General features: G+C 40.6%; 1 protein-coding gene across 3 annotated transcripts in view; it reads right to left on the reverse strand.

The window, feature by feature from the left end:
- The window catches only part of KIAA1210, a 78,290-nt gene that overhangs the window by 36,561 nt on the left and 26,665 nt on the right, over window positions 1–15,064 (reverse strand). For all 3 annotated transcript variants that reach the window (XM_080652109.1, XM_080652110.1, XM_080652108.1), the window contains exons 2-6: window positions 9,511–9,581; window positions 5,973–6,141; window positions 2,703–2,826; window positions 2,253–2,384; window positions 1,280–1,432 (exon numbers count right to left, since the gene is read on the reverse strand). In XM_080652109.1, the coding sequence (XP_080508235.1) occupies window positions 1,280–1,432; window positions 2,253–2,384; window positions 2,703–2,826; window positions 5,973–6,141; window positions 9,511–9,581 (649 nt within the window). The remainder of the gene's footprint in view (window positions 1–1,279; window positions 1,433–2,252; window positions 2,385–2,702; window positions 2,827–5,972; window positions 6,142–9,510; window positions 9,582–15,064) is intronic.

A 15,064-nucleotide genomic window follows, 5' to 3' on the forward strand; every position in this document is an offset into this window, starting at 1 on the left:
ATTTCGTTTACTTCCTTTTCTGGTGATGCCTCCTTTTCTTTCATATGCGGGCTGTTTCTTTGTCTCTCCATGGTCTCTCTTCTCCAGGTGTCTGGTTATGTAGTTCTCTCTCTCCAGAACAGGATGAGCTGGTTTAAAAATCAGGTTCTTCACCCTCACTGGTGAAAAGATCCTGCTTTCGCTTCAGTCCACCCAGACTGGGCCTGGCATGGGTCAAAAGCTTGAGTTCATGGTGGGCTGCTGGGAAGTGGGCTGGCCAAGAGCCTGGGTCGCAGGTCCCTCCTGGAGCTCCAGTTTGTAGGCGCTGATGGGATCCTGGGCCCATACAACTTTAATATGAAAAATTATGTTATGTGAATTTTACTTCAGTAGAAATTATCTAATACAATCCTTCCACCAATTCAGACTGAATGTCCCAAGTCATCTGATTTTGTGGTATTCTGCAGAAAAAAAACTTATAATCATAGCCTAAATCCATAAATCAGTGAGCAAACAAGCCCCTATCGCCAGCCTGTGCTTTACCTTTGGTCCTAACCTAATTGGTATTTTGTTTTGTTTTGTTTGGTTGACATATATAACTGAAGGCTACGTCTCTCTATAGAATCTTTTAACATCAAAGCATAGTTTTTTGCTGACTGGCCAATTATCTTCATTATAAATTACCTTTCTGTTTACTTTTTGGTTCCCGATGTTAATTGTTCAAAATTCTACTTCACTTTAAAAGCCCTCTCAAGTTCAATAACAAAGAATTAAATTAACTGTGTATTAGTTTGAGAATAGAAATGTTGATATGGGCACAATCTATTCATATTCTAATTGTTGATATTATTTGGTTGACAAACTTAGATATATGAAATACACATGCATGGCCTCTCATATGTCAAATGATTTTTTTTTCATATGGGTATGTGTCTCTCAAATAATTCTACATGCCCTAACCTTAAGATTTTGGCATTTAAATCTGTAGGGGCTTTACTTCCATCAAAATCTCCATTGTTTTCTTCCTGAAATAACTGAAAACATCTGGAAACTATTTTTTGTTCAGATACTGCCTTCTATTGCTTATAAATTGAAGACTAATTATTTGGCTTTTAGAATTGGATAGAAAATGTAAATCACCATGTAAATAAAACACCAAGAATGGCCTCTCCTTCCCCCCAGATCTTCCTATTATTGAGCTACAGCAGGAGAAAATAAAACTCAAGAAGAAACTATGCCTCTGACTTGTGCTCCATCTACCACTACCCCCACAAAACCTGCCACTTAGGATGGGGCTAACCTTCTTCATTGTCAACATCGTTGGAAAAGCCTTCTTTTGTGGAGTCTTAGGTGACTCATCATCAGCAGAGATTTCTTCAAAGTCCTTACAGATTGTGTCAGATCGTGTAAGGGGTGGGTTGATGTTGGGCTGGCGTGCGCGCAGTGGTGGAATCTGTTAAGGAGGAGTATAAAAGGAAAAAAGTTAAAACTTGGGTACTTTCCTCAAAATTATGGGTGTTTTCTTGTTGCTTAATGGTTAAAGGACTAAGAACCGAAAGTTAAAAAACATGCCAAAGAAAGAATCTTCTATCTCCCTGTTTTCACTTCTAGTACCTATTCAAACGAAAGATCAATAGCCTTAGCTCACACACCAATAGCCTTTTCCCTCCTCCCTCCCTCCCTCTCCTAAGTCAATCAATCAATAAAAAATAAACCCAAGTAACCTTTTGCCAAATACAGAATAATCAGTTCTCCAGTGGAGAAGGGTCTCTTCCCTGTGTGGCCTTCCCAGAGATGGAGGGAGGGAGAGACATGGATTTGTTGTTCCACTTATTTATGGATTCCTTAGTTGATTATTCTATATACCCTGACTGGGGATTGAACTCACATGCTGCATTTTGTGAAGACTAAATGTGTAACCTTCTCCCTGTTGAAGCAGGTACAAAGAAGTTGAGCATCCTAGAGACTGTGCTAATGGAAAGACCACGGGTTTTTAAGTCAACACAACTGGGTCAGATTTCCAGGTCTCTCACTTACTAACTGGGAGATCCTGAGCAATTTCTTAAACCTCTATGAGTCTTTATCAATCCTCACAAGCAACCCTTTGAGGTAGATATTAATATTATATCCATTGTAAATGAGGAAAGGAAGGTTCATGGAGGTTAAGCCATCAGTCCAAGGTTACAGAGCCAATAGGTAGCAGATCAAGAATTCAAGTATAGGTCTGTCTATTTGACTCAGATGCCATACTTTGAACAATTCTACTCTATTACCTCAGTGATCTTGGAGCCTCCAATCCAGATTCCACTTCGGTGCACGTAATGGGGCATAACTCCAAGCAGAGTTCCAGAAACGGATCTATGCACACTACTAGTGATAGACAGAGTTCTGGAAACATGAGATCTCTGTGGAAGAAAGAAAAAACATGAAGGTTGGAATACTTGCACATTAACAGTGGGATGTCACTGTCATAATACTTAAATTCTTGGGTGTGTCAAAAGAAGTGAATATGGTAACACTAGTCAACACTATGTGCCAGGTACTAGGTAAGCACATCATATATTTAAAGTACATTCTCTCATTCAATGTTTACAAGAGCCCTGTGGGGGTAGAATCAGCAGAGAAGTAGGGCCAAATTCCTCCCTCCTTTTTTTGGTGGGGTAAGAATAGGAAATGGAGGAGGAGGAGTCCAAATAGGCACTGATATTCAAGTTCAGTATTACCTCCAGAGATCTGCCACTCTGGAGCTCTGGAGAGGGGTATATTTTACGTTCTGGGCTTTCAGGCTCAGACTCCAACATGAATATGCTTTCATGGGACAGGGATTTGCTCATGCTTCTCCTGACCCTAGAAAAGAAGGAAACAGTCTTTTAAAAGCAGCCCAAGGGTCATAGGAACCAAAGACACATGTATATCTATTATGGCCTATGAAAGACATCACAGAAGGAAGGTGGAGATGCATAAATGCTAACACAGAAAGTTGTTCATGAGATATTAAATGAAATTCCAGCTGCCTTTAAACTTTTTTTTTTTGCAGAAATGAACAAGCTGATCTTAAAATTCACAGTGAAATGCAAGAGAACAAAAATAGCCAAAACAATCTTGAAAAAGAACAAATTTGAAGGACTCACATTTGCCACTGTCAAAACTGACTACAAAGCTACAGTTTGGCAATGGTCTAAGAATAGACATGGATCAATGGAATAGAACTGAGAATCCAGAAATAAACTCACTCACCTCTGCTTAACTGATTTACAACAAGGGTGCTAAGACCATTCAGTGGGGGAAATAATAGTTTTTTCAACAAACAGTGCTGGGACAACTGGATAGCCACGTGCAAAAGAATAAGTTGGACTCTTATCTCACAATATATAGGGTATCCCCCCAAAATGTATACACACTTTAACAGCTGATAACTCATTTAATTTTCACTCTTTTTCAGGTTTAACTGATTTTAAATAATGGGTAAAGCCAGACTAAGTTTTGAACAAAGAAAATTCATCCTAAAGTGCCACTAGACTTTTTTAATAGGGATTCATAAAAAATACAGTTTACAGTATAAAACTGGCAACAGTCAACGAATTGAGCGCACACAAATACTGAACAAAATGATTCCTGATGTTTGAGATTCCATTGCTTCGTTATCAGTAGTGCCTGGACCAGAACAGTCATCCGTTTGAAAACAGGCATTGACAAAAGAAAGTATTCATTTCCATAGATAGTTTAAAATTTTTTAAATGAACTGTATGTTCATAAACACTGACTTTATAATCTTTCAAAATGTATATACATTTTTGGGACACCATGTATATAAAAACTAACTTAATATTGGTCAAAAACCTAAATATGAGAGCTTAAACTCTTAGAAGAAAGCATAGGGGTATATATGTTCATGACCTGGATTTGACAATGTCTTAGATATGACACAAAAAGCTTAAGCAACAAAAGAAAAAATAGATAAATGGATTTCATAAAAATTAAATACAGTAAAACCTCAATATAACGGACTAATTCAAGCAAAGGGATGTCCGTTAAAGCGGAAAGTCTGTTATATAATAAAGTTAGGTTTTCCAAATGCATGTGTTAAAAATTGAAAAATTAGTTTACCTGTTTTTCTTATGTAGACATGTTTGTGTAATTAAAATTATGAATGTATAAAAAGTTTAATTTCACAGAAAAGTTTTCTATATGTATTACTGTAATTTTAAATTTATACTGAATAGGCCTAGTAAATGTGTGCATTCACCAGTCACTGCGATTAACAAATGCACAAGGCTGGGGTGTGGCTTAGCATCTGTGGAACATCTGCACGCGTTAAAACTGCTGCAGAAAGTCACATCACGCGACAACAGAACCAATTACTGCTGGAGATGCTGTGTAATCACATGTTAATCATTCACCCAACATTGTTTACAAGCAAGTAAGTGACTCTTGGATTTCAATATATAGACTGTAGTTGAGGTAAAATTCACATAACGTTAAGCAAGAAACTGGGGTCAGGAGTGATCCTCAGACATCTCACGTTATACTCAATTAATTTATGCTCCTTGCAAAATAAAGACCTATCTAAGTTCCTTAGAAAAGCACCCTTACTCATGTATGAGCTTGCTCATGCACTTATATGCACTCCCTTTCCCTCTCATTCTTACTCTCTCTCCTTCCCTCCTTTCCTCACCCACCTCAGAGAGATGCACTTGCACACACCTTCTTAGTGTGGAGAATGTGGCAGACTAAATGGACCATTTTGGAGGGGGAGGGGCAAGTAAGAAGGGGAAATACACAATTTTAGTGGAGACAGTCCTTGCCAATCTGTAGAGACAGCATAGAGTCAACCCAAATGCCCCTCCCCATCCCACCCTTCTGTTTTTAGCAGGGCTTGTCTTAGCCTTATTTGGAGCTATAAGGCCATGGTCTATAATGGTATGATTTGTGAGGTATGAAACAAGCCCCTGTCCAAAACCATCTCTCCCACTAGCAAAGCTATCTGAAATTCCTCACATTCATTGCACTCATTAAGGTCCTCCTTAAGGACACTTATTTGCTAACTGTTAGGGGGCAGTATAACATGTTTGCTAACTGTCCCATCACCACTAAGCAAAGCCTTAAGAGAATGAGAAGCAGCACAGGTGAGCTCTGTGGGGAGTTCAGATAAGTCTAAAGTTTAAGGTCAGGAGAACAGGCCCAAGTGGAACTCCATAGAGGGGGATCCAATTGAGCTAGGAACAGCTGGTGGTACTGGGTGTCCAGATTTTCCACAATAGGATATGGAAAATGGGGCATCACAGATGAAACTTTGAAGAGGGGTGGCAGGGGCAGAAACAATTTTCCCCATCCCTTCTGTGAACAGTTGTAACATTTCCCCTAGTCTCCTGGGATAGAGGGATAAATGGATTTGGGTTCTTTGTTTGCTTGCTTATTTATTTGTTCATTTTTACATTAATACAGTGACTTCACACTTATACCCCAAACTCAGCTAGATGGCTTCACTGATACTTTATTCACGCATTCTGAGATCTAGCTCCCCTCACCCAGTAATCACAGATCTGCAGTCTGAGGGCCAGGCAAGCAAACAAGACCAAGCTTCCTGAATAATGTAGGCTATTATTACCTTATGAAACAGAGGCCTGCAGCTCTAGTGGTAGACCCCATTTCTCAAGTTCTTGTAGCTATGACAGGGGAGGGTTTCCTTGATCTACTGCGCCCTCCACCAAGAGCTCTTGGGGAATGGGGTGTGCATTTACCATGTTCCAACCCATTGAGCTGTGCAACCCAGACGACAAGTCTACACATGAGCACAGAGAAAGGGCACTGGGAAATGGCTGCATTGACAATGGCTACCGACCCAGCCTCCACAGTCATGGAGGCCAAAAGTCCCTGGAACCAAAGGCTCATCAGTGATTGGCTACCAAAGGGGGACCTGGGTCTAGCAATCTGCCCCTTACCCTGTCCCCATCCCCCTCTAAGCCCCTCACACCAGTCCCCCCAGAGATTACCTAAACGTAGGTTGTTGACCTTCCTGAACCAGATTCAGAGAGTTGTTGATACTGCTGTTGGACGAGCTTGGTTTCAGGCTGCTTCTTCTTCTCTGGATACCTTCAGGCTCTTTTCTCTTCTTCTTGCCAAAAAAATTCTTGAAGGCTTTAAATTTAGATTTCTTCTTTCCTAGAAATTAGGAATGAAAGTGTTACATAGTGTGATGGTGGAAGGGAAGAAAAGAGCAGAAACAGGGTCTCCGTGATATGAAGAAGGACTACGATCCCAGGCGCCCTGCAGATCTTGGCTCTTGCTACAAGGGACCACAGCACCATTCATTTGGTTTGTTCTTTTTTTATTTTTTATTTTTTAAAATATATTTTGCCGAAACCGGTTTGGCTCAGTGGATAGAGCGTCGGCCTGCGGACTGAAGGGTCCCGGGTTTGATTCCGGTCAAGGGCATGTACCTTGGTTGCGGGCACATCCCCAGTGGGAGGTGTGCAGGAGGCAGCTGATCGATGTTTCTCTCTCATCAATGTTTCTAGCTCTCTATCCCTCTCCCTTCCTCTCTGTAAAATATCAATAAAATATATATATAAAAAAATAAAATATATTTTATTGATTTTTTACAGAGAGGAAGGGAGAGGGATAGAGAGTTAGAAACATCCATGAGAGAGAAACATCAATCAGCTGCCTCCTGCACACCTTCTACTGAGGATGTGCCCGCAACTAAGGTACATGCCCTTGACCAGAATCGAACCTGGGACCTTTCAGTTCGAAGGCCGACGCTCTATCCACTGAGCCAAACCAGTCAGGGCTGGTTTGTTCTTTTTTTAAAAAAAAAAATAAGTTTTTTAATTGATTTTAGAGAGAGGAAGGGAGAGGGAGAGAGAGAAACATCGATAGGCTGCTTCCTGCACACCCCCTACTGGGGATTGAGCCGGAAACTCAGGCATGTGCTCTGACCTGGAATCAACCTGGCAACTTTTTGGTGTGACAAAGTATCACATTTGCTGGTAAGTGCAGAAGCTCAGGCCCCAGCTTCTGTGTGGTGTTTGGACAGCCTCTGTTTATGCCTAACTCACTAGGCATTCACTTTTCTCTCAATTTCACGCTTCTCTCTGCATACCTAAAACTTGAGTGTTAGCACCAAAAGAGCATTTGTATCTGAATGCTCTCTAGTCTGCACATTAATTAGTCCATTCATCTATTCCACAAATATTTATTAAGATCAAGCACTTACTACATTTTGGGTATCATGTGAAAGGAATAATATAGTTCTAAGTCTTAGCTACTGTCCCCTCATCAAGGTTGTAGGCAGGCCCCCTTTAAAATCCCTTTAACAAGTAGCACAGTGCAAGGCAAGCTGCAAGATGCCAAGTCTTAAGCCTACTCTGGATTAGGAGACCTCCCCATCATGAACCACATCAGACTCCATGTATGGAGACCAGCCCTGGGTGTGAGCTACAAAGCTGGGAACTGTCCAAATGCTATGTTACTTTTGAACCCTTAATGAAATCCGAGATAGTTGCCATGTATTCAAGTGTATAAATTGGTCTTTCAAGCTTTCTTTGTAAAGGGGTGCCTTTAAATTGCCAGCAGCTGAGTCCTGTGAGGGTTGGTTTCAAGATTTGCTAAAAGTGTAAGGGTAGCTAGACCTATACAGCAGATTTGGGTCAAAACCCACACTTGTATCCAGCAATGTTTATGTAGGTCACCTATACACTGGGTACTTTATGCCCCATAAGGTACAGCAGTGGTGGTCAGTGAGCTGACAACTGAGAGCTGACAGATATCTGGACTTCTATAACTGAGCCATTCATTTCCCTATCCAAGCCTAAGGACTATGTATTCTCAAACAGGCAGTAGCTTTCAACATCCTCATCCAATGAGGGCCTGCAGTGTGTCACATGCCAGAAAATGGCCCATGGCAGTAAGGTTTCCCCCCCCCCCCCCCCGCCGCAGAGAAGAAAACACCATTAAATCCAATGATGGAATCATTGCTGCTGGATTGTATATTTGCTTACCCACCATGCACACAGGCAGCTCATCTAAGTTGAGCTTAGCTTTAAAAATGCATCACATAATGGTGACCTTGTTCTCTTGCACTGCTGCTTGGAAAGAAAACATTTCTAACTAGCCTTTCTTCCCTTCAACCTCCCAATAACCACCTTATTCTCTGGCTAGCAATGACTAATACTAAAAATGTACCCAAATGTTTAGACTTTAAAAAAAAATCTTAGGGCCCCGGCCGGTTTGGCTTAGTGGATAGAGCGTCGTCACTCAGACTGAAGGGTCCCAGGTTTGAATCAGGTCAAGGGCACGTACCTCAGTTGCAAGTTCAATCCCTGGCACTGGTGGGGGTGCATGCAGGAAGCAACCAACCAATGTGTCTCTCTCATATCGATGTTTCTCTCATATCGATGTTTCTCTCTGTCTCTCCCTCTCCCTTCCACTCTCTCTAAAAATCAATGGAAGGATATCCTCGGGTGAGGATTAACAACAAAAAATCTTGGGAATAGAGAAAAGGCATTTCCTTACCTTCATTCTTCACCAAGCTGCATTGCATTGTCATCTTCTTTTGTAGGCCTATGTCTAGCTCATATACAAAAAGATAGGTCAGTTGGTTTAGTGTTTGGGCTGCCTAGGTGAGGGGGCCTATCATTCATTTATTTATTTCATTCGGTATATATTTTGAGTGCCTAATCACTCTCTCTGAGGCCCAATACTAAACAATGGTGACACAGAGATGAATACCCAAACTCTCTCCTCAAAGATCCATGCACCATGCTCAGTATCCTCCACCCCACATCATCAGTGAAGTCAGGCCTCCAGGAAGCCCCAAAAAGGTTCCCCTCTCTCTGTCCTTCCATACCAAGTTGTTCTACACCATACACTACTAAGGAAGCGCAGCAAAAATTGAGAACAACTCAGTGACTTGTTAAAATCAGTTTTATCTTTAAGTTCAATATCTCATTTCATGTCTTAGATTCCTCTTTTTCCTTTTTTTTTGCTGTCAATAAAGCTTATCATTGTTTAGTGACTTTTGCCTCCCTTTCTATCACTCATGGACAACCATCACTCATAGTTGGCACCATAATTTAGGCAATGATAAACATCTGAGTAAGTTTTGCAACAATAAAAGTTTTAATTGAATCCTATTTAACAGAAGCCTATGGTGGCATCTTTTGTTTCTATCCCCCCTTTACTCTTGGTTAAATCTGGATTACTAACTATAGTAAAACATCAGTTGAATCTCTCTGATCATGGGCTGCTCTGATTGTTTTCCTGATTAAACAGAAATACTTCCCCTGCCTTAGTAAGTAGAACCTATTAACTATCCCCAAATAAGATTGCAGGGCCTCAGGCAAACTTTTGAGTATCAGATTGGAAATGAAAGTGAAGAGGTTAGAAGACTAAAAAGTAAATGTGGACTGAGCCTAATGTTAGAAATTTGATATGAATTTGTTTGCTTGTGACTTGATTTTCTTTTTTAGGGTTGTTAAACATAGTAAACAAATCTAGTTCTAGTTATCAAGATTTTATTGAGTTACTTACCCTCATCACTGGCCTCCAGAATTTCCAGATTGGCAGAAGCTTCCCTTAGTGATGCAGCCATAGTAGGATCACTAAAGCAAAATATAGAGTAAAAAAAAGCAAAAGATCATCGTTTGATATCCAGAACATAATACAATCATTTTACCCTACTCCTTATCCTTCTGTTAGAGCAGCGATTTTTAACCAGTGTACCACAAGAATTTTAAAAACATGCAATACCTGACTAGTCAGGGGCACTGACCTCTTTTCCCTTAGATTGTCAAATTAAAAATGACAGCAGTCATCACAACAATAGCTGTCTGGTATAAATGCCCTTTCTTGAATCATAAATATATAGGTCATATAATAGAGTTTCATATTATTGGTCAAGTCACATAATAGGGTTGGGTCTGATTGGTTAATTCTTGGTACCAGAAATCCTTATATACAAGTATAGGTACCTTATTTTTTAAAGCCACTTTGGAGCAAAAAAGGTAGATAATTATTATTATTTTGTTGTAAATCAATTAAAATTATACTTATTTTTTGTCAGATCAGCAAAATGTGTAATATACAACTGAGCTACCCAGCCAGGGCAAACAGGGTTTCTTTTTGTGGTGGTGCAAATGTCCTAAAATCAATTGTCATGATGGTTACACAAATCTTTGAATATATTAAAATGCATTGATTCTTATACCTTAAATGGATTAATTGTATAGTATGTGAATTATATCTCAATAAAGCTATTACCCACCCCCCAAAAAAGACAAATGTAAAAAACTTGATCTAGCCCTGGCCAATGTGCTCAATGGTTAGATCATAGGCCTGTGCACCAAAGGGTCTCAGGTTCTATTCCCAGTCAAGGGCACATATCTGGGTTGCAGGTTCAATCCTGGCCCCAAATGGGAGGCCACCAATTGATGTTTCTCTCTCACATAGATGTTCCTCTCTGTCTGTCTCTCTCTCTCTAAAATCAATAAAATCATATTTTAAATATATATATCAAGCTAACATTTTCCCCTTTCAGGTTGTCAAAAAAATTTTAATTTTGATGATGTTCCATTGCTGAATGTATGCGAAAAATAGACACTCTCATACATCATGGAATGTGAATTTCTCTGTAAAGAGCAATTTTACAGTATCAAAATAAAAAAAATGCATATACCTTTTGATTCAGTAGCATCACTGCTAGAACTTTACCCTGTGGATATACTCACACTTGTATACAAAAATATACATGCAAGAATGCTTATCACAGCATTGTTTTACACAGCCAAAAGTGGGAAACAATCAGAGTGACCACCAAAAGGAAAATTCCACCTTTACTGATTCCATGTTGTGGGAGAATTATCTTTCCTTATGCTCTTTTCCATTAGTGCAGATAATCAATTGAGAGTCAACTGTGAATTTTCAACTCAATCTAGCCTTCTAGCAAAAGCTAGGAATGATAGGTCTAGGGAAGCATGTCAGTTGATATTCAAACTTTTATAAATCAATGCTGACATTTTTATGGGAGTTTTGGGTGAGGCGATATGATGGGCACCATAACCCAGAGAAAGGGTGCTGTATTCATACACACAAGAGGGCTGTAGAGAGGCAAGTGGCATCAAGTGGGGTTAAGTAGGTTCTGGGGTGCCCCCCCTCCAGATCTTCTCTGCTCCCAGGCTGTCCTTGCAGCTTAGTGGAGGGTCTCCAGGCCCATCTGTGCTGCTGTTTATAGCCATAAGCCCCTTATACACCTCTGGAAGCAGAGAGGGGTGATCACAGGCTCTGAGGTTAAGGTGAACTTGAGAGGTCACCCAGCAAGAGTGACTGAGGCCTTGGAGTTGGAAAGCAAAGGCTTTCCAAACCTCAGTGAGAGCTGATAGGGCCCTAGTGTCAGGATGGCTTCAGACTCTCTCACTGAAAAGTCCTATGGTGTGAATTATTTCTTGCTGTAATGAATAATAAACCCAACTTGTTCAACAACAGATGTGTTCCTGGTGAGCTTTGGCTGATGTTCACTTTGTTCAAGTCACTCAAACACTATCAGCCAATATCACAATTCTGCCTGAAGATGACTAAGCCCCAGGCCTACACAGTGCTCACTAGTTTACACACACATACATGCACACACATACACACACATTCCATCTGGACATCTGGAAGAAGCAAAGGGGTAGGGCAATTCAGAAGCCCCTCAGAAATTCAGAAGAAGAACAGAAAAGTTGCTTGGACCATCACTCGTGAGTTTCTGGACCATCTTAATAAATATGGCAGCACCCCACCCCTGCCACTAAGAAAGGTTTTTTATTTTTATTTTTTTAGAACTATTTTTTTATTTTTTTAAATTTATCTTTATTGTTGAAAATATTACAGATATCCTCTTTGGTTTTTTCCCATTGACCCTCTCCACCCCCCTGACCCTCCCAGGCCTTCACCACACTATTGTTTGTCTCCATGGGTTATGCATACATGCATATAAATTCCCTGGTTAATCTCTCCACCCCCAACCTTCCACCCCCATCTTGCCTCTAACAGTTGTTAATCTGTTCCATGATTCTCTGTCTCTGGATCTATTTAATTCATCAGTTCATTTTGTTCATTAGATTCCACATATGAGTGAGATCATGTGGTACTTTTCTCTGACTGGCTTATTTCACTTAGCATAATACTCTCCAGGTCCCTCCATGCTGTTGCAAATGGTAAGAGTTAAGGAAGACTTTTCAGACACTGGGGAAATAAACCATCTCTGAGCTTTAGAGAAGTACGTGAAAAAGGAGCCTGTTTTCCAAAATACCGGGCCACAGTAGACTAACATTGTCCTTGATCCACCACTGTCAGGAGTAAAAGAAAGGGAAACAACAACCAAAGAGAAAATATATAGGGTGGGGGAAAAGTAGGTTTGCAGTTATTCATATGGAAAATAATGCAATAATTAATGACTACTTATACAAGAATAAATTGTTTCTCATACTCACAACCAAAAACCTACTTTTGTCCCACCCTATATGGAAGACTAAAGGGAGAACAAAGAAAGGGGGCATCTTGGCAGCATCTGAATCCCTAGAAGCACTAATAGAATAATTCAATTTAACTATCATTCCATTTAACTAGCTCTTGAGTTTAGACTGTCTCAAAGAATTTTTTGGCACACTTGCCTTATTTCCCCAACAGTTGGGGCCCAACTGACTCCTGGGGTCCCGAAGACAGCACCACCATTAGCTGAGCTATCTCCCCTTCTAAACAAACCAACCAACAACTACAACAAAACACACAAACCTTCCCTCGATGGGAAATCCTTTTCCTGTTACCACCCCATTTCTCTGCATCCCTTTAAAGCAAAATTCAAGAATTATCTATACTTACTATATTTATGTCTTCACTGATTCTCCTGTGCTCTCTCCAATCAGGCTTCCAAACCGAATGGCTTCCAAACCACCTCACCAAAACTGCCCTTGTTAAATTCAACCGACACTTATTTGACATCACAGCAGCAGGACACTCCCTCCTTTTGAATAATTGTATCACTTACCTTTATCATGAACAGCACTCCTCTAATTTTCCTCATTGGCTGTTCCTTCTTAATCTCCTTTGCTGGCTCTTTCTCCTCCACTAAATTTGAAATGTTGTAGCACCCGAGGGTTCTGACCTGGGCCTTCCATCTAATTTATCTACAATCACTTCCTAGACCCATGTCATTAAATTAAAATGTTACTATGAGCCACATAATTTGTAATTTTAAATTTTCTAATAGCAAAAAGAAGCAGGTGATATTACTTTTAATATTTTATTTAACTCAATAGAACCAAATTATTGTCATTTCAACATGTAATCATTATAGAAATAATATAAGTGAAATATTTTACTACATTCTTATTAAGTCTTTGAAATCTGGGTTGCATTTTAAACATATATAGTACATCTCAATTTGGGCTAGCCACATTTCAAGTGCTCAATAAACACATGTGGCTAGTGGCTACCATATCCTAGATTATCTCATTCAAGCTTTAAATACTACCAACATTCTGGACTCCAAAATCTTTCTATTGAGACTAGACCTCTTCCCTGAACTCCATATTCCTATAACCAACTGCCTAGCCACCTCACAGTGCATATCAACTTCTTGATTTCCCTCACACTGTCTTCCCCACCCACATTTTCCTCATCTCAGGAAATGCTACTAGCCAGATCCTCAGACTAAAGCCTAGCAGTCATTGATTCCTCTATTTCCTTCCCATGCTACATTTAATACAACAGTAAATCCTGTGACTCTTCTTTCGTTATATTTCTGAAATGCAACTATTTTTTTTGCCATATTTGAACTGCCATTATCTTGTTGCTGGGTTACTGCAATAATGGGTCTCACTGCTTCCATCTTTGCCTCCCTATTCTGCACACAGCACCCACATCAGTCATGTCAGCCCTGCTTACCACCCTCCCTCCCCCCCCCACCCCCCCACCCCCGGCAGTGGTTTACCATCATGTTCAGAGTAAATCTCAGCTCCTTACCTTGAACCTTATGTGATCTGGCCCCAATGCCAATGCCTCACTGCCCACTGATCCTGCTACCCTCCTACTTTCTCCCCTCACTGGCCTTCTTACTAACTCCCAACACATCCGCCCCTTTCAGTCTCAGGGTCTTTGCATTTGCTGCTTTCTCTGCCTGGAGGGTTCTTCCCCAAATTAGCTGCGCAGCTGACTCTTTTGTAGCATTCAAGTCAGTTCAAATGTTACTTCCCAGAGAGGACCTCCATGATCATCCTAGTTAAAGCCCCCTCCCAGTCTCTCTCATCACATCATCCTTTATTAACGTCTTCACAACACTCACCACTACCTAAAAGTATGTTCTTTACTGGTTTCTTGTCTGTCTCCTCTACCAGAATGTAAACTCCATAAAAGCAGGGACCTTGCATATTTTGTTCATCACTGGATCTCCGAGCACCTAGAATGGTACTTGGCACATAGCAAGCAATTAATAAATATTTATTGAATGAATGCCCAAATTCAATAAAGGAAGGGGAAGTAATATAAGAGCCACCTTTGTGGTCGACAATTTCTTAGAAGTAGAGGCATGCTATGGGAGGCAGAGGAAGACTTGTCCTGGAAGAGGAACCTCCTTGTTTCCCAACTTTGCAGAACTTGCCTTCTCTCCCAGCAAGGTGGGCCCTGCCCCAAGATTATTCATCTGTGCAGAAGCAAGTACTCTTGGGCCTCTCTTGTCCTTGGTGCATAGAGTCCATTCTCAGGTGTCCTAGCCACGAGACCCCCTTGGTGTGGAGCCCCACTCAGGTGGGCTAGGCCCTGACCCTTATGGAGGAGGTTTCAGGAACAGACACCCTTGACTCTTACTTTACAGCCACCATCACTGGCACAACCTCTTTCTGTTTGCCCACAAGCTGACTCTATTAACCAGAGATTTGCTTCCCAAGTATCTCCTTATAGAGGCACCACTATATTTCTTTCATGTGTCTCACTGTGGCTAATAAAAATTCAAAGTTAATTTGCTTTTTAACTGTACCAGGGCTCTTTAACAATAGCTTTTGGATTGCACTTTTATTTATGATATTCAGCAAAAATTACCGTCACCTCACTG

Source organism: Plecotus auritus, assembly GCF_963455305.1.
Source record: "Plecotus auritus genome assembly, chromosome: X".
In the NCBI taxonomy this organism is placed as follows: domain Eukaryota; kingdom Metazoa; phylum Chordata; class Mammalia; order Chiroptera; family Vespertilionidae; genus Plecotus; species Plecotus auritus.